This window comes from Arvicola amphibius, chromosome 1 (assembly GCF_903992535.2).
Source record: "Arvicola amphibius chromosome 1, mArvAmp1.2, whole genome shotgun sequence".
NCBI lineage: Eukaryota > Metazoa > Chordata > Mammalia > Rodentia > Cricetidae > Arvicola > Arvicola amphibius.
In genome coordinates this window covers 129,400,611-129,421,054 of record NC_052047.1, presented here as the reverse complement: position 1 = coordinate 129,421,054, position 20,444 = coordinate 129,400,611, and the positions used below count along the sequence as shown (strand labels likewise).

Below are 20,444 nucleotides of genomic sequence, written 5' to 3'. Positions count from 1 at the left end.
CAAAGCCCAGCTCGGGGTGGGGGCTGGGCTGGGGCTCGGCACCCTAGCCGAGCTCGAGCCTGTCAGGGCTTTGCCCTAAAGCCACGAGTCAGGACACTGTCGGCGAGAGACGACGCACAGAGGCAGGACCTAGAGACTGGTACCGGAGACAAAGAGATGTAGAAACAGATAAGGGGTGTCAAGTCCCCCCAGCGGAGTCCTGGGCCCTAAGATGCGGAGAGCCTGCAGAGAAACAGGCGGGAGTCAGAACAAAGGGCCACAGGCAGAGACAAAGGTAGAGAAACAAAGGCTGCCAGTTTTGCAAAGGCCAAACCCAGGGAGAGACTGGAGAATCCATCTTGGTGGGGCCATGTTCCATGCGACCTAGTCACTGGAAACAATCCCAGGATCTTGTGTTGTAGGCAGGCTTTCTTTTGTAGAGGTGAGTGCCTAGAGTCTTCGATCCTGCCACAAAAAGAGAGGGATAACGGGGCTTTTATTTTATATGGATTAAAGCAGAAGTTTGAGATATGGATGATACGCATCATCCGTCCCTTTGAATGCTCCCAGTTTTAAAGAAAAGCATACAAATTATTAGACGGAGAATCGGGGCCAGTGGGTAAAGGTGATTGTTACTAAGCTTGACAATCTGAGTTCTCTTCAGGAAACTCACTTAGTGGAAGGAGAGTACAAGTTGTCCTCTGACGTCCCCCATTACTACAAATTTTAAGAAATTCTGACTTAAACTGCCAGGCATTAATTTCAGCTCTTGGGAGGTAGAGGTGGATCTTTGTGAGTTTGAGGCCAGCCTGGTCTACAAAGCCAGTTCCAGGACAACCAAGGATACACAAAGAAACCCTGTCGCGGGGAAAAAAAAAAAAAAAAGAATCTAACAAACACATTTAGAAAATAAATAGAGCCGGGTCGCTGTGGTGGTGCATGCCTTTTGATCCCAGCACTTGGGAGGCAGACTTCTGTGGTCTACAGAGTGAGTTTCAGGCTATACACAGAAACCCTGTCTCAAAAAGAGAGAGAATTAAAGCTGGAGAGATGGCGATTAAGAGCTTGCACTGTTCGGGCTGGAGAGATGGCTCAGAGGTTAAGAGCACTGCCTGCTCTTCCAAAGGTCCTGAGTTCAATTCCCAGCAACCACATGGTGGCTCACAACCATCTGTAATGGGGTCTGGTGCCCTCTTCTGGCCTGCAGGCATACACACAATACAGAATATTGTATACATGATAAATAAAACATTTAAAAAAAAAAAAGAGCTTACACTGTTCTTACAGAAGACCAAGGTCAGCTCCCAACACCCACAGCTAGCAGCTCATAATTGCCTGTAACTAGCTCCAGGCAGGGAGTCCTTTTTCTGGCTTCAAGGATACCGGACTTACAAGCATAAATCCATGCATACACCCTGTACACAGTCACATATACATAAAATTGAAAATTAGAGGTCAGGGGCACACAGCTCTAATCCCAGCACATGGGAGGCAGAGGCAGGCCCGTCTCAGTGAATTTGAGGCCAGCCTGGTTTGCAGAGCTTAGTTGCAGAACAGTTAAGGCTACACAAGAAACCCTGTCTCAAAAAAAACAAAAAAAAAAAAAAAAAAAAAAAAAGAGAGAGAGAATTGGATGGGGACACAGAACAGGGGTAGAGGCAGAGGCAGTTTATTAAGAAAGAAAGCATTTCCAAGAGAGGAAGTGGGCCAGAGCTGGGAGAAAGGTTACAAGTTCAGAGGTGGTCAGGCCTGACGGATTGGGCCTTCAGAAGACATCTATAAAAACCACTGTACAGCGCCTGCTCTGTCCTCCGCTTTGTCAGCTTTCCTGGTCTGAGTGTGGCCATTTTCCTTTCTGCCGGCTGCTGTCTTCATGTGCTGATTTTGACCTCACTTTCCACCCCACTATCCCGCTACTCAACACTAGCATTCTAGGGACATGAGGCAGGAAGATCCCAAATTTGAGGCCATCCAGGGTTATGTATGCTATATCTCAACAAACAAGTTATGTTTTTTTTCAAGACAGGGTTTATCTGTGCAACAGCCCTAGCTGTCCTGGAACTAGCTCTTGTAGACCAGGCTGGTCTCGAACTCACAGAGATCCACCTGTCTCTGCCTCCCGAGTGCTGGGATTAAAGGCGTGCGCCACCACCGCCTGTCCCTGTCCTGATTTTTTTTTTTTTTTTTTTTTTTTTGGTTTTTTTCAAGACAGGGTTTCTCTGCAGCTTTTTTAAGAGCCTGTCCTGGACCTAGCTCTTGTAGACCAGGCTGGCCTCGAACTCACAGAGATCCGCCTGCCTCTGCCTCCCGAGTGCTGGGATTAAAGGCGTGCGCCACCACCGCCCGGCCCTGTCCTGAAATTTTAAAAATATTAATTTGTGCCCATCCTGTTAGCACACGCCTTTAATCCATGCACTTGGGAGGCAGAGGCAGGTGGATCTCTGTGAGTTTGAGGCCAACCTGGTCTACAGATAATACAGCAATAAAGAAAACTTTACCTTAAAAATGCATCACTGGGGGCAGCAAGATGAGTTGGAGGGTAAAGTACTTACTACCCAGTTGACAACCTCAGTTTGATCCCTGGGCCGCCCACATGGTGGCAGCAGAGAGCTGATTCTGGCAAGTTATCCCCTGACTTCTTATACTTGCAATGTGACAATCATACATGCGCACAATAAATAAAAATGTTAAAAGAAAGAAAGTAAGGCAGCCATGGTGGTTCTTTCCTCTCTCGGCACTTAGGAAGCAGAGGCAGGGAGAGCTCTGTGAGGTCTAGGCCAGCCTGATCTACACAGAGTTAGCTTCAGGTCAGAGATTATGGTGAGACCCTGTCTCAAAAAACAAAACAAGCTGGGCAGTGGTGACGCACGCCTTTAATCCCAGCACTCTGGAGGCAGAGGCAGGTGGATCTCTGTGAGTTCGAGGCCAGCCTGGTCTTCAGAGTGAGTTCCAGGACAGACTCCAAAGCTACAGAGAAACCCTGTCTTGAAAAACAAAAACAAAAGGAGAGAAATATACATCAGTATCTATGTATAGACAAAGAAGAAAATCTAGAAGGATACATATTAAACTGGTGTTATATTAATGCAGCAATATGAGATTAATTTTTCTTTTTTGCTCACGAGTGCTGGGATTAAAGGCATGCGCCATCACCGCCTGGCGAGATTAAAATTTTCTTTTTTTAAAAAAAATATTTATTATGTATACAATAGTCTGTCTGTGTGTACACCTGCAGGCCAGAAGAGGGCACCAGACCCCATTACAGATGGTTGTGAGCCACCATGTGGTTGCTGGGAATTGAACTCAGGACCTTTGGAAGAGCAGGTAGTGCTCTTAACCTCTGAGCCATCTCTCCAGCCCCCGAGATTAAAATTTTCTAATCATACAAAAATTTAATCCATTTATAAAATGACAGGTTTCCTAATGGTATTTTTGTTTATTTTTGTCTTTCAAACTCAGATCCACCTGCCTCTGCCTCCTGAGTACTGGGATTAAAGGCTTGCACCACCGCCTGACTGGCTGCTCAGCTTTTTATTAGATCAGTGAAGTGCCTTAGGCAGGCAAGGTAAAGCAACAACACATCTTTGCATAAATAAACAAATGCAGCATAAACAAATGTAACACATCGCATCTTTACATAGTTAAAGTGATATCCCATACCAGTGGATCATCTAGAGCTGGAGTTACAGAAGGTTGTGAGCCATCCTACATAGGTGATTGCAACCAAACTTGGGCCTCTACAAGAACAGTATTTGTTCTTAGTGGCCAAGCCACCTCTCCAGACCCCACCTCCTCCCTTAAAGCCTCTTTTCTCCCCCATCTCATGGACCTCTTCCCTCTTTCCGGGCCTTTACCCACATATACAACCACCCAGATGAACACACTGAGAAATTAGAAGCTAGGATCTGCGTATGAGAGGACATGAGATATTTGTCTTTCAAAGCTGGTTCGTCTCACCACTGTAATGTTTTCCAGTTCTATCTCGTTTTTCTGAAATTTTCATAATTACATTTTCTTTAGAGTTGAGTAAAACTCCATTGTGTGTGAGCGCCACACTCTGGTTCTCCATCACTATCTGACTTCCTTTCCCTGCTGCTATGAAAAGGTACGCGGGGGATGAGCAGGGCCCCGTGGCCAGACTCCACCTTCTCAGGAGGCAGCCGTGAATGGGACAGCTGGGTCAGATGGTAGTCTCTCTCTGACATAGAGTTTATGTAGTCCTGCCTGGCCTGGAACTTGGTATGTAGACCAGGTTAATCTATAATCTACAGCAATCTACCTGCCTCTGCCTCCCTAAGGCTATAAATAAAGGCATAGGTTACCACACCCTGCTACTTTCATTATTTGTGTGAGTGCTCTGCTTGTGTATACATCTGTGCACCACTAGTATGCCTGGTGCCCTCAGAAGCCTGTATTGGATTCCCTAGAATCAGAATTGGTGATGGCTGTGAGCCACCAGGGTTGCTGGGAATTGAACCTGGGTTCTCTGCAAGAGCAGAAGGTGCCTTAGCCACTGAGCCATCTCTCCAGCTCCTATTTTTATTTTTTTAGAGAAACATCTTCAGTGATCTCTAAAATGGCTGTACCAGTTCGCACTCTCACGAGGAATAGATAAAGCTCTCCCACATTCTCCCCAGAATTCATTATCATGTTTTCTTGATGATAGCCATTCTGACTGGGGTGAGGTGGAATCTCAAAACAGTTATTTTTAGTTAATTTATTGGTGTATGTGTGATGAGATGGAGAGATGTGCCGAGGCATGGTGGCAGATCAAAGGACAATGTTATGGAGCTGGCCCTTTCCATCCATATTTTATGGTCCCAGGAGTTGAACTCGAGTCCCCAGCGCTGCTACAAGCATCTTTACCTACTGGCCAACTCTCCAGCCCTCCTCAAAGCAGCTTTCACCTGCAATTCCTTGATGACTGGGATGTTGGACATGTTTAAGTATATTTGTTGACTATTGTTATTTCTTCTTTTGAGAACCATCTGCTTAGTGCATTTTCCCACGTGTCAATTGGGAGGCTTGTTTGTTGGTTGGTTGGTTGGTTTATAGTTCTTCTTGTGTCTCTGTCTGTCTCTCTACCCACCCTCTCTCTGTATGTGTGCACTGTGTTTAGGTGCCCTCCTCTGGTGCTTTTGGCCTCTGACTGAATCTAGGATTTGCCCTTTGGCAGCCAGCAAGCCTGAGAAATCTCTGTTCTGCATCCTGTTCCCAGCACTGGGTTCTATGTGCATCTACACCTAGAATTGTGATGTAGGCTTTTATCTACTTAGCTGTCTTGCTGGTCCATAAAGCACATGAGTGCTACAGATCTGAAGTCAGGTCATCATACTGCCCAGCAGATGTTGTTACTGGGCCTTCTTCCCAGCCCTAGTTTATAATTCTTCTTCTCCTCCTCCTCCTCCTCCTCCTCCTCCTCTGCCTCTTCTTCCTCCTCTTCTTTTCTTCTTACTCTTCCTCCTCTTCCTTCTCTTCCTTCTTCTCTTTCTTTTTCTTTCTCCTCCTCCTTGCTTTTCTTTTCCTCTTCCTCTTTTTCCTTTTTGTTTTTCGAGACAGGGTTCTCTGTGTAGCCCTGGCTGTCCTAGAACTCACTCTGTAGACCAGCCTGGCCTTGAACTCAGAGATCCACCTGCCTCTACCTCCTGAGTGCTGGAATTAAAGGCACATGCCACCACCGCCTAGCCATAGTAACTCTCATGAATAAAAATATTTAACTGAGGTGGCTCACTTACAGTTTCAGAGGTTCAATTCATTATCATCATAGCAGGAAGCATGGTAGCATGCAGGCAGATGTGGGCTGGAGCTGCGAGCCTTCCGTCTTAACTCAGAGGCAACAGGAAGCCCACTGACTGTCACACTGAGTGTAGCTTGAGAAAAAAAGACCTCATGGTGACACTTCCTCCAACAAGGTCACACCTCCTAATAGTGCCACTATCTTTTCAAACCACCACATACGTGAGTGTGCAAGTGTGTACGCACACGTGTGCACAAAGGCCAGACTTGTGTGCCTTTCTCTACAGCTCTTCACATATTGCCTTGAGGTGGTCTGTCACTGAGCTGGAAGGTAGCTTTACCCCCCTGGCTGTCTAGCAAGCTCTCAGCATCCACGTGTCTCTGCCCAGAGCTGGGATGATGCCATTCCCATAGGTCTGAGGCACCAGGCTCTTGACATGGTATGCCCACATCAACAATACACGTTCACTCAGGCATTCATCTACTCTGTTCACATTAATGCAAGGCTCCTTCCACTCTGTACAGTGTTGGGGCGCACCTGTGATCTCAGAATCTGAGAGGCAAAGGTAGAAGGACCACTGTAAGTTCGATGCCAGGCTGGGCTACATAGTGACATCCTGTCGCAAATAAACAAGACCACAACAAAATAAAGCAAACCCAGCACTGCATGGAAACAACAGATGCAAAGAGCGCTTTGGATGCATTGGTGAGGCCGCCTTAGACAGGGATAGGGAAGGGAGGGAGCTGCGTGGCAGACAAATTGTCATGGTCACTGTTTTATTGGCCTACTGTGAAGAGAGTCCATGAGCAAGGCAACAACAGAGAGCATTTAACTGAGGGTTTGCTTACACTTCCAGAGGTTTAGTCCATTGTCATCCTGGCAGGAAACATGGTAGCAGGCACGGTGCTGGAGAAGTAGCCAAGAGCTACATTCTGGTCCATAAGCAGAGAGAAGCTCAGCCTGGTATGGGTTCCATTTATTTATTTTTAGTTTTTTAAGACAGGGTTTCTCTGTGTAGCTCTGGCTGTCCTGCAAATCACTCTGTAGACCAGACTGGCTTGGAGCTCCCAGAAATCCTCCTGCCTCTGTCTGGGATTAAAGGCATGGGTTACCACTGCCCAGATGGGGTGGCCTTTTTTAACCTCATAGCCCATCCTCAGTGACACACTTCCTCAAAGGAGGCCACACTTTCTAATCTTTCTCAAATAGCGCCTCTGTCTGATGACCGAGCATTCAGCTCTCTAAGCCAGCAGTGGTCCTTCTTATTCAACCACTGTCAGAACAGAATATGGTGCACTGGCTGTCACAAACAGCAAATGTTTGTGGAGTCTCAGTGCTGAAGCTCAGAAGCCTAAGATCAAGTACAAGCAGGGCTGGTGTATAGTGTGATGTTTTCCTCTTTTGGCTTTTTGAGGGGCTCACCACCCAGCTCCCAAATAAATCACACACAGAGGCTTATTCTTAGTTATGAATGCCCTACCTTGTTGGGGGCTGTGGACCCTGGCCCCTTGACTTTCTCTGCCTGCTGGAGTGAGCGGAGTAAACAACTTGTTTTCCTGCGCCTGCAGCTGCTCTGAGCATGAGACCCTCTAGTGAGTTCCTGACATCTCGTGAGTTCCTGACAGCAGGGAAGTGATTCCTGGTGGGTTTCACAGCTGGAAATCCCAAGCGCTGGGGCATAGCTATCAGTTAAGGATCCCTATATAAGCTTCCCTGGAGCACAATAAAGTTGGCATTCTTGTTTCAAGGATGACCCATGTCCCCGTGTTTCTGTCTGTCTGAGTGCGTGTGTTTTTAAGTCTCCAGCCCAGTTCCCGGCTCACATACTGTCCCGTAGCATAGGCGGTACATGACCTTAGCTTGGCTTGTTTCTTGACAGCTTTTCTTAAATTATTCTGTCTACTTTTTGCCTCTGGACATTTGTCTTTCTCCATATCTATAGCTCTTTGTTTACTTCTTTCTCTATGGCTTGCTGTGTAGCTGGATAGCTGATTCTGATGTCCTCCTCTCCTTGTTCTTGGCTCTCCTTCTATTTATTCCTCAGCCTGCTAGCCCTGTCTATCCTTGCTCCTGCCTTGCTATTGGCTATTCATCTTATTAGACCATCAGGTGTTTTAGATAGGCACAGTAGCACAGCTTCACAGAGTCAAATGCAGCATGAACGAAAGTCATGCTTACAATGATATTCCCCAATAGTGGTGTCTGGTGAGGTGTTGTGGAATATTAATTTAAGAGGGGTTACATAGGCTGGAGAGATGGCTCGGAGGTTAAGAGCACTGACTGCTGGCTGTTCTTCTAGAAGTCCTGAGTTCAATTCTCAGCAACTACAGGGTGGGCTCACAATCATCTACAATGAGATCTGGTGCCCCCTTCTGGTGGGTAGGCACACATGCAGGCAGAACACTATACCTAACAAATAGTCTTTTTAAAAAAAAGGATGTTACATTTGTTTATGCTGTGGAATATTTGTTTAATGATGCAAAGGTGTGTTACACTTGTTTGATTAAAGAAAGTTAACCTGGGGTCAGGAGGCCGAGTCAGCAACTTGTAGCATAAATTCTAATTGGTCTTAATAAGAAAAACCCGAAGTCAGATATTCTACTGAATCCTCAGACCAACGGGGCGATCCTGTCTTTACGAATCCTCAGGATGAATGCCTCGAGCTCCTCTCCTCTCTCTGCCCAGCTATATCCCTTCCTGTCTCCACCGTCTGACTCCGTTTCTTTTCTAGACAGACTGGATCAGTCTCGCACAGCCCAGGGTGGCCTTGAACTCACAGAGATCCACCTGCGTCTGACTTGTCTCTCGAGTGCTAGGATTAAAGGTCTGCGCCACCACTGCCTGACCTCTAAGGCTAACTAGTGTGCTAGTTCTGCACTTTGATCTTCGGGCAAGCTTTATTTGTTAAAGCACAAACAGAATATCACCACAGCAACTAGCTGACAGGAAGTGGTAGGGAGGAACTAGGTGTAGTGAGGGTTCTTAGGAGGGAGGTGTTTTTCAGGAGATGCGCACAAGAAGAGAAGATTAGCTACTTGTTATTTAACCACTCTGGTGAGAGAATTTCACCTCAGCCATTGAATCCTGAGTGCAGCGGAGGATAGAGATAGAGATCTAGATGTTTCCTTTTGGTCCTGAAAGAGCCAGTGCCCGAGGGAACAGAATTCCGGCCTGGCTCTGGTCAGTGTGGCTGAACCTCTGCTGATAGTTGTGGATTTGCTATTCCCGATTAGGACAGGAGTTGCTTAAGGGGCAGCCACTGTATATAATGAGGAACAACAGTGAAGTCCACTCCTTGGGTGGCAGAGCCCCCTTCCTGATGTATCCTTACTGTGCCTTTTCTCTGTACAGGAGGCGGGAGGAATGGGTGTTTTCCTCTTATAAGGAGGATTAAGCCACACTTAATTACCTCCTTCCAGGCTCTATGTGCAGATATAGTCACATAGGGCTTCAGTGCATAAATGGGGGAAGGGAGCAGAATCATAAAGTTCAGTCCATAGCAGAGGCTGAAAGGAGCAGAATAAGTAAAGTCAAAAGAGAGAAGCCAGGCTACAGTGGACAGTGTAGTCCCAGCACGGGAGGTTGAGACAAGAGGACTGAAGGTTCTAGGCCATCTTGGGCTACAGAGGGAGTGAACAGGGTCCAGATCGTGTAGACCCTAAGAGGAAGAGTTTGAAGGGTCCAGAGGGTTCCATTTACATGCCCAAAGTCACCCAGTTCAAACGTGTGCAGTTTGTTCTCAGAACACATCTAAAGCCCAGGTCATGGGAAACCCAGAGCCGTCCTGGTGACGTGTGCTGACAAGGGTGCACACTTCATCCTACCCCGAGGAGGTGGAGCTAGAGAGGTCAAATGACTTGCCTGAGGCCACACAGCGAGTCTGTGGCAAATCCAGATTTCCCAGGTCCTCTTTCTAACCTTTCTACAGACTTCTGACCTTGATTCTGCCTAACTTCATCTACTCGTTTGTAAGATTTATTTTTATTTTATGTACATTGGTGTTTCGCTTGCATGTATGTCCGTGTGAGGGTATCAGATCCTCTCTGACAAGAGTTACAGACAGTTGTGAGCCATGTGGGTGCTGGGAATTGAACCCTGGTCCTATTAAAGAGCAACCAGTGCTCTCAATACCTGAGCCACCTCTCCAGCACCATTTACTCTTTTTTCGTGTGTGTGCACACGCGCGTGCACCCACACCTAACAAATCAAGTGTTGTGAAGCGTGTAGAATGTAGAAATTAGGAAAACATAGTCCTGGTCCCCAGAGTTCAGCCAAGGCATCAGACACAGACGGTAAGCTAATGCGGGCACGGGGGGCCTGAGAAAGGTACTAGGTAATTAGAAACAACTGGGGAAGATTTCACTGAATGATTGCTCACTTAGTGGAACAGGAAACTGTCAGGGCTGGTCCTGAGGTCAGTAGTCGGGTGGTGCCTGTCTGGTGTGAAGGCTTGAATACGATTTGACACCCATGCCAGGCGCACACCTTTAATCCCAGCACTCGGGTGGCAGAGGCAGATGGATCTCTGTGAGTTTCAGTCCAATCTGGTCTACAGTGTGAGTTCTGGGTTTCTGATAGTTGTGATAAGATGCCAGGTGTGGTATTACACACTTGTAATCCCCAGCATTAGGGACCCAGAGGCAAGGTGGATCAAGAGCTGAAGGTCATTTTAGACTACTACGAAGTGAGCTGGAGGCTAGCCTGGTCTACAGGAGACCCGGTCTCAAAAACAAAACAAAAGAACCACAATTGAGGTAATAGTGGCGCCAGCCTGGAATCCTAACACTTAGGACGTCAAGGGTGGCGTGAAAATTCAAGGCCAGCCTGGGTAGATGGCAAGACTTCGTCTCAAATATCCCAACTCTAGGGAACTGGACTGTAGCGGGACTTCAGCTTGGCAGTACCCAAGTCCAGTCCGGCACTACCACCCCTCAGAAGGATTCCATTGCCTGACCTAGGAAACTGTTGGCCCCTCCTACCCAACCCTATTATCTTTTCGCGTTGTTTGCACACTCTGGGAATTTTTTTCAGATCATCTTGTTAATCCCTTACCAGACTCGCTAAGGAGAACATCTTGTTTCCTTCCTTTCTGCTCATGCTCCATCCACCTCTCACCGTGACGATGGGGCTGCTTTCGGGCTTGGCATAAGACGTGGAAAACGAAAGGGCTTCTGTACGGAGATAAGAAAAAAGATGCTTGGGACCGTAGAGGTGGCTCAGCCATTGAGAGCACAACTGCTCTTGCAGAGGACCTGAATTCAGTTTCTATTTTCTACCTCGGGCAGTTCATAGCTACCGTGACTCCGGGTCCTGGCATTCAATGCCTTGCTCTGGCCTCCACTCCCCCAAATAAATTAAAAATAAAATCTTTCAATGAAAAGAAGAGAATGCAGCATGGGTTTCTCACCTCTCTTTGAGCAGCTCAGCTTCCTGCACTGCCCCCCACCCCACCCCACCCCCAGCCTTGTTTGATATATTGAACTTCCTGCCCCACCAGAGGAAGTGGGGAGCAATACCAGGTGCAGCGACAACCAACAGAGCCATGGTGAGTTTCTGGGTCCAGGAATCTAGACACCGGGGGCCCAGTCTTCCCTCATGAGGATCCCCAAATCAAAGTGAACCACAGCAAGCCAGCTTCCTAGCTTTGGGGCTCAGGTGATACCGGGGCACTTCTTGCCATGTCCAGGAGTCTCATCTTGTCTTCCTTTACCCCCACAGGACAAGGAATATGTGGGTTTTGCTGCCCTCCCCAACCAGCTGCACCGCAAGTCTGTCAAGAAGGGGTTTGACTTCACACTCATGGTGGCAGGTCTGTGGGTTCTGGAGAGAGACTCGGGGGTAGTGATGTACTCTGGAGATCCCGGCCACCCTCCCATCTGACTAGTAGGTCTGTTGTGTTCATAGGCGAGTCAGGCCTCGGGAAATCCACCCTCATCAACAGCTTGTTCCTCACCAACCTATACGAAGATCGGCAGGTGCCCGATGCCAGTGGTAAGATCTGCGCCCCCCCCTCCCCCGTGGCCTTCCCCACCCTGCTGCTGTCCTGGTCTTCTATCGGTGCTGTCCCTGGCTCTTCCTGTGTCATCAGACTGCATTCTTTTTCTGTCTGGGGACTTGGATGGCTACTGGTTTTCTCTGAGACTGTTTCCTCCCCTGAAATACACACATTGGTGGTGGTGGGGGGGGCGGCTGCAGAGCTAAGAACCAAGTCCTGCTTTAGAGCTTATGCAGCCAACTTCTCTGCACCCACAGCACGAACCACACAAACTCTGACCATCGAACGCCGGGGCGTGGAGATCGAGGAGGGAGGCATCAAGGTGAAGCTGACCTTGGTGGACACTCCTGGCTTTGGGGACTCTGTGGACTGCTCAGACTGGTGAGGTGGGGAACGGAGAAGAGCTAAGCTTCTCTTCCGCTATGGTCAGTTGTGGGCTGGTTTGTCAAGCTCCTTGACCTAAAAGGAGGCATCTGTTTCTGGAAACAATCTGGCCTGAAGTGTCCAGTGTTTCTCTTTTGAGGAAAGGTTTCTCTATGTGGCTCAGGGGCTTCAAATTTACTATGTGGCCCAAACTGGTCTCAAACTCAAAGTCCTCCTTTCAGGACTACAGATTACGAGATTACTGAACACCCATCGTGGCCTCATGGTTGGTTCAGTGCCTTTTTATTTGTTTATTTATTTATTTATTTTTCCAGTTGCTTGTTTTTGCTTTTTTTTGGGAAGGTGTCACATTAACCCAGGCTGGCTTGGAACTCACTGTGTAGGCCATGTTGGCCCCAAATGTGGAAATTCTCCTGCCTCAGCTTCCTGAGTGCTGGGATTACAAGTGGGGAGCCACCTCATTTCTTGATGTCTCAACCATGCTCCTGCCAGTTGCCCCTGATGGTTTCGGTTGGAAGCAAAGAAATTACTTCCCGCCCCACAGACCTGGTTAGCTTTGTTCTGGTCCCTGCCCTGTGGTCTTATATTCTACCCCTTCTCCCCACACTCCAGCTGGCTGCCAGTGGTCAGATTCATTGAGGAGCAGTTTGAGCAATACCTCAGGGACGAGAGTGGCCTCAACAGGAAAAACATCCAGGACTCCAGAGTCCACTGCTGCCTCTACTTCATCTCACCCTTCGGCAGAGGGTCTGGAGGGCACCCTGGGAGTTGGGGAGGCTGGATAAGCCTCTGCACTGTGGAACTGAACACCCATCAATTCCTGCTGCAGGCTCCGCCCCCTGGATGTGGCTTTCCTCCGGGCAGTGCACGAGAAGGTCAATGTTATCCCCGTCATTGGCAAAGCGGATGCCCTGATGCCTAGGGAAACTCAGGTTCTCAAGCAGAAGGTATGGGTGGGGCCTGACCTTTAACACTAAGTGAAAACAAAGCAATGTCTGAACCTCATCTCTGCTGTGACTTTTTTGACTTTGGGGTGGCCTTTCAAAGCAGGAGTTACTAGGCTAGACTTGGGGAGGGGGTATGAGGAAAGGGTGTCTGCACAAGCAGCCATGTCCCTAACAGCTCTGAACAGAATGACTATTATACAGCCCTGGAACTAGATGCTTGGCCAGGGCCTGGCTGAGGGAAAGGGGATGCTCACAACTCCTGGCAGCTCTTTGGTCCTGTGGTAGTGACTATTCCCGGCCCGCTATCTTTACGGTGCTCTCCCCTGTCCCACTTCCGGGTTTTTGATGTCTGTCCTGTCTTTCTGAATTTCTCACTACCCTGTGTCTGAGGGTTTGGTTTTGGTCATCTTGTGTGGCCACCCCCACCATCCATTCTTCACGTCTTTCTTTCTCTCTGACTACCCAGTATCTCTGTACCTCACTGTCTCTGGCCATGCCATGTCGGTTGGTCACACCTCAGTTTCCCCCTCTGTCCGCCCTGAGATCCGGGACCAGTTGAAGGAGGAGGAGATCAACATCTACCAGTTCCCAGAATGTGACTCTGATGAGGATGAAGAATTCAAGAAGCAGAACGAAGAGATGAAGGTTTGGCTGGAGGACGTGGAAAGGACAGAAAAACAGAAAGCAGAAGTGGAGACGAAAGCTTTGAGAAACAGGTCTATACCCAGGAGGAGCCAACGTGACTCCTGACTTCTTTCTCTCTAGGGAAGCATCCCTTTCGCGGTGGTTGGTTCCTGTGAAGTGGTGAGGGATGGCGGAACCCGACCAGTGAGAGGACGTCGCTACTCCTGGGGTACCGTGGAGGGTAAGGCCAGACTTGCGTAGAGAGCAGCAGGGAGCTTAGTCTGTGTCCGTGTGTGAAACACGAGGTGGGCTCTAGTCCAGAATTTCTAGACGCCACAAGGGGTCCTCGGGCTGCAACAGCGAGGTACTCCCAGAGGGAAGATCCTAAGGGTGGAGTTTGACGGAAAGCTACCTGGTCCGCCCTCTAGTGGAGAACCCGCATCACTGCGATTTCCTAAACCTGAGGCGGATGCTGGTACAGACCCACCTTCAGGACTTGAAAGAGGTGACCCACGATCTGCTCTACGAGGGCTATCGGGCTCGCTGCCTACAGAGTCTGGCTCGACCTGGGGCCCGGGATCGAACCAGTCGCAGGTGAGAGCCGGGCTACTCTAGTGCTTCCATGGTGCCACCCTGTGGGTAAGCCTTTCTGACTGGTCCTGCTACCAGGTTTAACCCCGCCTCCTAGGTCCAATTAAGCCTCTCTCACTCCGTCCCTAACCTTAGGGACGAGGCCCCGCCTCCTACACCCAGTATTCGCCCCCACAACTTCAGATCCGGTTCCTGTTTTCTGCCCCCCACCTCATTTCTAGCAAGCTTTCGCGGCAGAGTGCCACAGAGATCCCACTGCCCATACTGCCGCTAGCCGACACTGAGAAGTTGATTCGCGAGAAAGACGAAGAGGTGAGCAAACACATCTCTTTCCCTCTAATCAGCTACCTAGATCCCATTCCGGTCTTGCCCGGTCCCACTGCTTCTAATCTTGCTCCGCACAGCTGCGCCGCATGCAAGAAATGCTGGAGAAGATGCAAGCTCAGATGCAGCAGAGCCAGGCTCAGGGCGAGCAATCAGACTCTCTGTGAGATCTTCACTACCGCCCAACCTAACATCTGCTCACCACCAATCTCCGGTCCCGTCGGGCTCTAGACTGCCCAGCGTCCAATCCAGAGACCTAGAGGGTAGGCCCGCCCTTGCACTTGAAACTGGTCCCTCCAATCCGGAAGTTTGTAGCCCCGCCCAACTCCGCCCTGTTCTGAGCCGCCCTCCGACTACTGAAGGCCGGTTCCACTTAGGGTATCCCTGTTTCTCTAAGTTCTCCGTCTAATAAAAACTGCTTACCCCACCCCACCCCGAGCTGCCTGAGTCTTCTTCCCAGCAGGAATGGGGCTGCCCGCTGCGGGCCTTCTGGCTTCTAGTTAGTCCATTGTTAGCCACTCCTGTCTTGCTGGGCGGTGCTTCAACCTCCCGCCTGAGTTCGCGCTTAAATAAACTGAAGTTGCCACCAATAAGAAACAAAGACCAGTTGAGTTTTATTGGGGGTCGGGTGGGAGTTGGGGAGGCTAGATGCCTATCTAGGTCCTCTGAGACCTTGGGTCCCCTATTCCTGGTCCTTAGCGTCACCGTGTGTGATGACATAGCAGATGTTCTTGTAGTCTACGTTGCCGCCCACATCTGGAGGGAAGGCTGCCCACATGTTCTTGATCTGTGGGAAGATGCAGGAGTAAGTTTAGGACCGGTCCTCGAACTCTCACTGCCCGAGTCCTTCCCCCTCCCAGGCCCTCCCCAACTCACCTCCTCCTGGGAAAATCTGTCACACTGTGTGGTGAGCAACTCCTCCAGGCTGAGAAGGTGACATTTGGGAGGTGAGATTGGGTTTATAAATCCTGTCCCCTCTCATTTCTTTCCTGTTACCCCATTCTTCGTTGAAACCACGACGGCTCTTTTTAGTCTCTCTCCCAAACACCGTGACCTCCTGTCTCAAGTTTCCCTCCTTACTTGCTGTGAAAGTGCAAGCCTGTCACCCAGTCCTTGCTGCTCCCTCATTCTGTCAACCTCGAACTCTTACATAGAAACCTAAGGAGCTACTGAAGGGGGCCACTCACAACTGCTTCTTGATGGTGCCCTTGCCCTCTGGGTCCAGGACCTTGAAGGCTCCGGTGATCACATCCTCAGGGTCTGCACCCTTCAGCTTCTCCCCAAACATGGTCAGGAAGACGGTGAAGTTGATGGGCCCACTGGCTTCCTTCATCATGGCGTCGAGTTCCTCATTCTTCACATTGAGACGGCCTGAACGGGGTGAGCAGCGGGATTGGAGCTGGGCGCTGGGGACCAGAGCCACTGGAGTCCCCTCAGCTTCCATAGCTTTCACTGTCTATGGGCGGGAGTAGGGGGCTCACCCATGGCTGCAAAGGTGTCCCGGAGATCCTCCTTGTCAATAATGCCATCTCGGTTCTGGTCAATTACAGTAAAAGCCTGTGGAGAGTAATGGTGGGGACAGGTGAAGCCAGGAATGGGCCCGAGGCTTCAGCAGTGCTGCCCCAGGCAGATCAGATTTTGGCTCTCAGCCAGCTGACTCCCTCCACCCTTCACAAGGAGGGGAGGAATTCTAAACCTTCCTCCTCCCCTCAACAGGTGCACTTCCCGGGGTGGGGGTGGGGGACTTTCCTTCGCTTCCATCGCTCACCTCCTTGAACTCCTGGATCTGAGTCTGGTCAAACATGGAGAAGACATTGGAGCTCCCTTCTGCTGCTGCCCTTCTCTTGGCCTTCTTGGGTGCCTGTGAGGGTAGAGGTTGAGAAGGAGCGATCCCCAGGCCTGTTCCTGTACCTCCCTCCTGGGAGGTAGACCAGACTTTTGTTGTGGTTAAAGGCTGGGTCTCGTGTAGTAGCGCCTAGACTTGCTACTTGGCTGAAGATGACCTGACCTGTTTGCCTCCATCTCTACCTCCAAGTGCAGTTACCAGGGTCAGCATCCTAGGCTGCCATATCTGATTTTATTTGGTTGCCAGACAAGCACTACCAGTCACTGAGTTACATTCCCCCCCCTCTTTTTTTTCTTAAATCAGGTGTGGGCTAATCCCAAAAGAGGCAGAGGCAGGCAGATAAAACCACAAAGAAAAAAAAAGACCTTGGTCTCACTACTTAGCCCTGGAGCTCATTGTGGAGACATTGACCCTCCTGACCTCACAGAAAGGCACCTAATTCTCCTGAGTCCTGGGATTAAAGACATTCATCACCACCCCCAGCTCCTCCTTCTCAGTCTTTCTTTTTTCTTTTTCTTTTGAGACCAGGTCTCCTTATGTTGCTCAGGCTGGTCTAGAACTCCTGGACACCAGTGATCCTAATCCCTCAGTCTTGGAAATAGTTGGAATTATGGCCATATACCACCATGCCTGATCAGATTCAGAGTTCTTTGAGTCCTTTTTTCTGAACTCTCTTTCTCTCTTTTGGTGCATCTTGGCTAAGAGGGCTCCTTTTGGCTGTATCTCTTACATCCCAACTACAACTCCCGGGTCCCTTCATCCTGTCCAACAAGCAAGCGCCCTTCTCAGGACTCTCCGCCTACTAACTTGGCACTCATACCTGCTTGCTTAATCCATTCCCTGTCCCTATCTGAACCTCTACTTCTCACTTATCAGTGGGGTCACCTCACTGGCCCGAGGACTTTAGAGATGAGTACAGAAAGGATGAAGCAGACTTCGAGCGGCTCTGATCCCCCACTCCCCATGGGTGACCATCCAAGCATGCTGTCCTTGACTGAGTCCTTCAGCCCCTCCACCCTCTGCTCCACTCTGGTGCTGAGAGACCACCCATACCTCACCTGTAGTTGGACTGAGAAACACCAGCTTTTTTTTTTTCCTTTTTGAAGGGTGAGGCTACCCTGAGTTACCCAGCTTTGGACTGCAGCTGGGGACCTGCACTCACCATGTCTTAGATCTCCTGGGGGCAAGGCAGTGGCTCCTGCTGGAAAAGGCAGAGGATCTGCTTGGGGCAGCTCTTCTGGGGTTATATAGTCCTGTCCCCACAGCCCTTAACATACCATGGTAACCTTAGCCCTGCGGATACCCACCCCAGATACTAAAATAGCCCGGCTCCGGGGCCTCTCCTTTCTTGGAGGCCTGAAGCAGCTGGAGCCCAGAAAGGGAGGAGGGAGTAAGTCTTGGGATGCAAGTCTCATTAGGATAGACAGGAAGAGATGTTCTTTCTCCCCAAAGGGGACTGGATTGTGCCAGAAATCAGAGGGGCCCCACCAATCCATAGTTCTGGGGGAAAAGAACCAAACCTTGGGCCCCTAAGTGGGGTAGCTCAGATCCAAACTCAGTAAGCACTTAATGCAGACCTACAATGTACTTGACTTTGTGGGTTTGCTTTAGTAAGTAAGCAAGTGATGGCAGTAACAGAACTCAGCGGAAAGCTAAGGAAGTGATTCAGGTGAGGGCTGATGGTCAGACATGTGAGACAGAAGGCACAGCACATGGCCAAAGGTCGGGACAGTGAAAGGTCAACTGTTGGGTTCGCCAGAATTGTGATGGGGCTAGGTGTTCAAGGTTGGCCACCAGATACCGTGGGGTATTCAACGACAAGCAGAGATGCTGGTGAACTTGGGAAGGGTTGAAGAATCGAGGCCGGACCTCAGAAGAGAAGTGACAAAGGCCCCAAGAGGGAAGTGCTAGCTGTCACCTTCTCCCTAGGTAGCTCAGCCAGTGACTTCTCCTTCCTGGGAGAGAACTAGTTTGGCTGACTTTGTGACTTTGAGGTCCCTTCTCATAAAGTTCTGGGCCTCGGAGCCACATCCTCCTCCATGCAATGGAGGCGATAGCAGCAGAGGAAACCCCAGGTTGGCAGTGACACCCATCTCCCCTGCTCCCTTTAGGACCTGATGTCCTGAGGAATGTGTCTCCTCCCTTCCCCTCCTCCAGTCCATGCCAATGCCACTAAGACATTTTCTTTTCTGGGCACTGGGGCCCAGCCACCTGTTGTCTCTAAGAAGAGAGAAGGAGCCACCCTAAACTTAGCAGCTGCCCTTGGCCTCCTGCACAGCCCTTCCCCCCCCCCCCCCCGCGCTTTAGTTGGCAGCTGTTTTGCCTTATATGGGTACCGTGGGGGTCTACGTCATGGAGGAGCCCACTCATTAGTGGGTTCTGGGAGGTGAGAAAGACTCTAAAAAGGGAATGGGCCTGGGGGCATGCTCAGTAAACTTGAATCAGGTGGAAGGTGGGGAAGTGGAGAAGAAGACCTGATGGGTCTTTACAGGGTCTGGGCTTGAGTTGGGAGCCAACAAGACTGGGGAGCCTCACAACTCAAAAGCTAGTAGGGAACTGGGAAGTGGAGAGCAGGGCTGACTAGAATTTCAGAGTGGTAGATGCTGTGTTCATTTGGGGGCTCAAGAGAACAGAGGCCAGAGGAAGCGGTGTGTAGAAGCTAGGTTAGTGCTCATAAGGTCTGATCTTTATGATTTTGGTCTGAGGGCAACCTTGAGCGCTCATGAAATTGGAGTCTAGGTCAGTAGACACTGAATTCTAAAGTGATGTGATAACGACAGGGCTTGGTTCTTGAATCCTCCAAAGAACAGGAATATATATCTGGAGGGTTCAAGGTACTGAGGATTCATAGATTTGGGTTCTGAGATGGAACACCCCCTTCCCCCCGCCCCTCTTGAGATTGAAACAGCATTCAGAAGGATAAGGTCTGAGAAATCTCAGCGTTCGGGGGAGAAGCTCAATTTATATATGAGAACTTAGAGAAACCTGGTCCGGGATTCCTGCCTGAAGTAGGGAATTCAGAGAAGCGAGCCTTTTAGAAGACGCTGACTGTGGTCAAATTAGAGGCATCACGGTGGACCGTGCTGGAAGAGGGCACTAGGTTTGTGGTGCAGCTCAGGAGCCGAATGAATGGAGGCCCTTTTGGAAACCCAAGAAGGCCAGCACGGAACTCTTATTGGCTAGGAGCCGCAGCGATGCTCAGGCCCCTTCTCAGTGATGTCCCCAGCTGTCACCTCCTCTCGCGCTTGTCTCTGGTTGTCACTGACTATTCCTGCTCTGGCACCGCCTGCTGGCAGCACCCTGCCCCTCGAAGCTACCATTTGCTGAGCGTTTTCTATCTTCCTACCCTTTTGCAAAATGAAGAAAGACAGTCATTGGCTGATAAGTTAAATACAAGTTCAGCCCGCCTCTCTCTAGGTGTCATTTCTTCCTGACCATCTCAGGAAGTCGAAGAATTCTTCAGCTCTTCCTATTGACTGTTGATGCTGTCAGCACATGAATAGACATGGCCGTAAGGCAAGTTGACTGCCCGGCTCTTTTTTCATTGATTCCCTTTTCTCCGTTTCTATTGGCTAAGAGGTCCTAGGCCCTACCTCCTAATGCTCAGCCCCAGCCTCATTCCCCGCCCTTCCGCGATTTCTCACACTTCAGCAGTGTTCATTGGCCAGGAGGCCCAGGGTCCCTTTTTCCTATTGCCCATTTTCTTTGTCCTGCCTCCGCCTTCTTCATTTCCTCTTTCTAGACTACCCACCCTCTTCCCGCCTCCAACCCCACCCACCCTCCCAGCGATTGGCAGGAACCCAGTTTTCTCTCTCCTATTATCTGTCCCGGTCCTCTGGAGGGGGCGGGAGAAAAGAAAAAAGAGGGGGCACAAGAGGGCCTTCCCTCGCGCAGGCGTAGTCCGGCGAGACTCTGGCGGCGCCTCGGCGTCTGCGCAGGCGCGTCGTCGGCAGCCGGCCCCTCGCTGGGAGGGGGCGGCGCGAGCGCGCGAGCAGGGTGAGAGGCCGGGAGACCCCG

At 50.0% G+C, this 20,444-nt stretch overlaps 2 protein-coding genes across 7 annotated transcripts; one reads left to right on the top strand and one right to left on the bottom strand.

Annotated features, from left to right (window-relative positions):
- Positions 1–51: 51 nt before the first annotated feature.
- Septin1 (septin 1) lies at positions 52–15,182 on the top strand. Of its 5 annotated transcripts, XM_038325995.1 has the most exons (13): positions 8,729–8,770; positions 9,449–9,684; positions 11,214–11,261; positions 11,435–11,525; positions 11,621–11,707; positions 11,969–12,092; positions 12,708–12,842; positions 12,925–13,042; positions 13,586–13,687; positions 13,808–13,907; positions 14,095–14,260; positions 14,479–14,569; positions 14,662–15,182. In XM_038325995.1, exons 3-13 carry the CDS (start codon positions 11,259–11,261, stop codon positions 14,746–14,748), a joined length of 1,104 nt encoding a protein of 367 aa, XP_038181923.1. In that variant the 5' UTR covers positions 8,729–8,770; positions 9,449–9,684; positions 11,214–11,258; the 3' UTR covers positions 14,749–15,182. The 5 variants fall into 5 exon arrangements, with proteins under 5 accessions (XP_038181954.1, XP_038181946.1, XP_038181923.1 ...); XM_038326004.1 differs by lacking the exon at positions 8,729–8,770 and having other exon boundaries at positions 9,602–9,620; XM_038326026.1 differs by lacking the exons at positions 8,729–8,770; positions 9,449–9,684; positions 11,214–11,261 and adding an exon at positions 52–421.
- On the bottom strand, positions 15,172–19,670 carry Mylpf (myosin light chain, phosphorylatable, fast skeletal muscle). Of its 2 annotated transcripts, none has more exons than XM_038326038.1 (7): positions 19,413–19,670; positions 17,590–17,628; positions 16,350–16,442; positions 16,063–16,138; positions 15,769–15,952; positions 15,458–15,506; positions 15,172–15,368 (listed from the first exon to the last, which is right to left on the bottom strand). In XM_038326038.1, the coding sequence occupies exons 2-7, from the start codon at positions 17,590–17,592 to the stop codon at positions 15,264–15,266; spliced, it is 510 nt and encodes a 169-aa protein (XP_038181966.1). In that variant the 5' UTR covers positions 17,593–17,628; positions 19,413–19,670; the 3' UTR covers positions 15,172–15,263. The 2 variants fall into 2 exon arrangements, with proteins under 2 accessions (XP_038181966.1, XP_038181974.1); XM_038326046.1 differs by having other exon boundaries at positions 17,590–17,625.
- Positions 19,671–20,444: the final 774 nt, after the last annotated feature.

Excerpts from the sequence above, each read along its gene's own strand:
- Septin1 (XM_038325995.1), top strand. Across the intron at positions 12,093-12,707 it reads TCTGTGGACTGCTCAGACTG|CTGGCTGCCAGTGGTCAGAT; the intron begins GTGAGGTGGGGA and ends CCCACACTCCAG. Across the intron at positions 13,688-13,807 it reads AGCAGAACGAAGAGATGAAG|GGAAGCATCCCTTTCGCGGT; the intron begins GTTTGGCTGGAG and ends CTTTCTCTCTAG.
- Mylpf (XM_038326038.1), bottom strand. Across the intron at positions 16,139-16,349 it reads AGATCCAGGAGTTCAAGGAG|GCTTTTACTGTAATTGACCA; the intron begins GTGAGCGATGGA and ends TACTCTCCACAG. Across the intron at positions 15,369-15,457 it reads ACAGATTTTCCCAGGAGGAG|ATCAAGAACATGTGGGCAGC; the intron begins GTGAGTTGGGGA and ends ATCTTCCCACAG.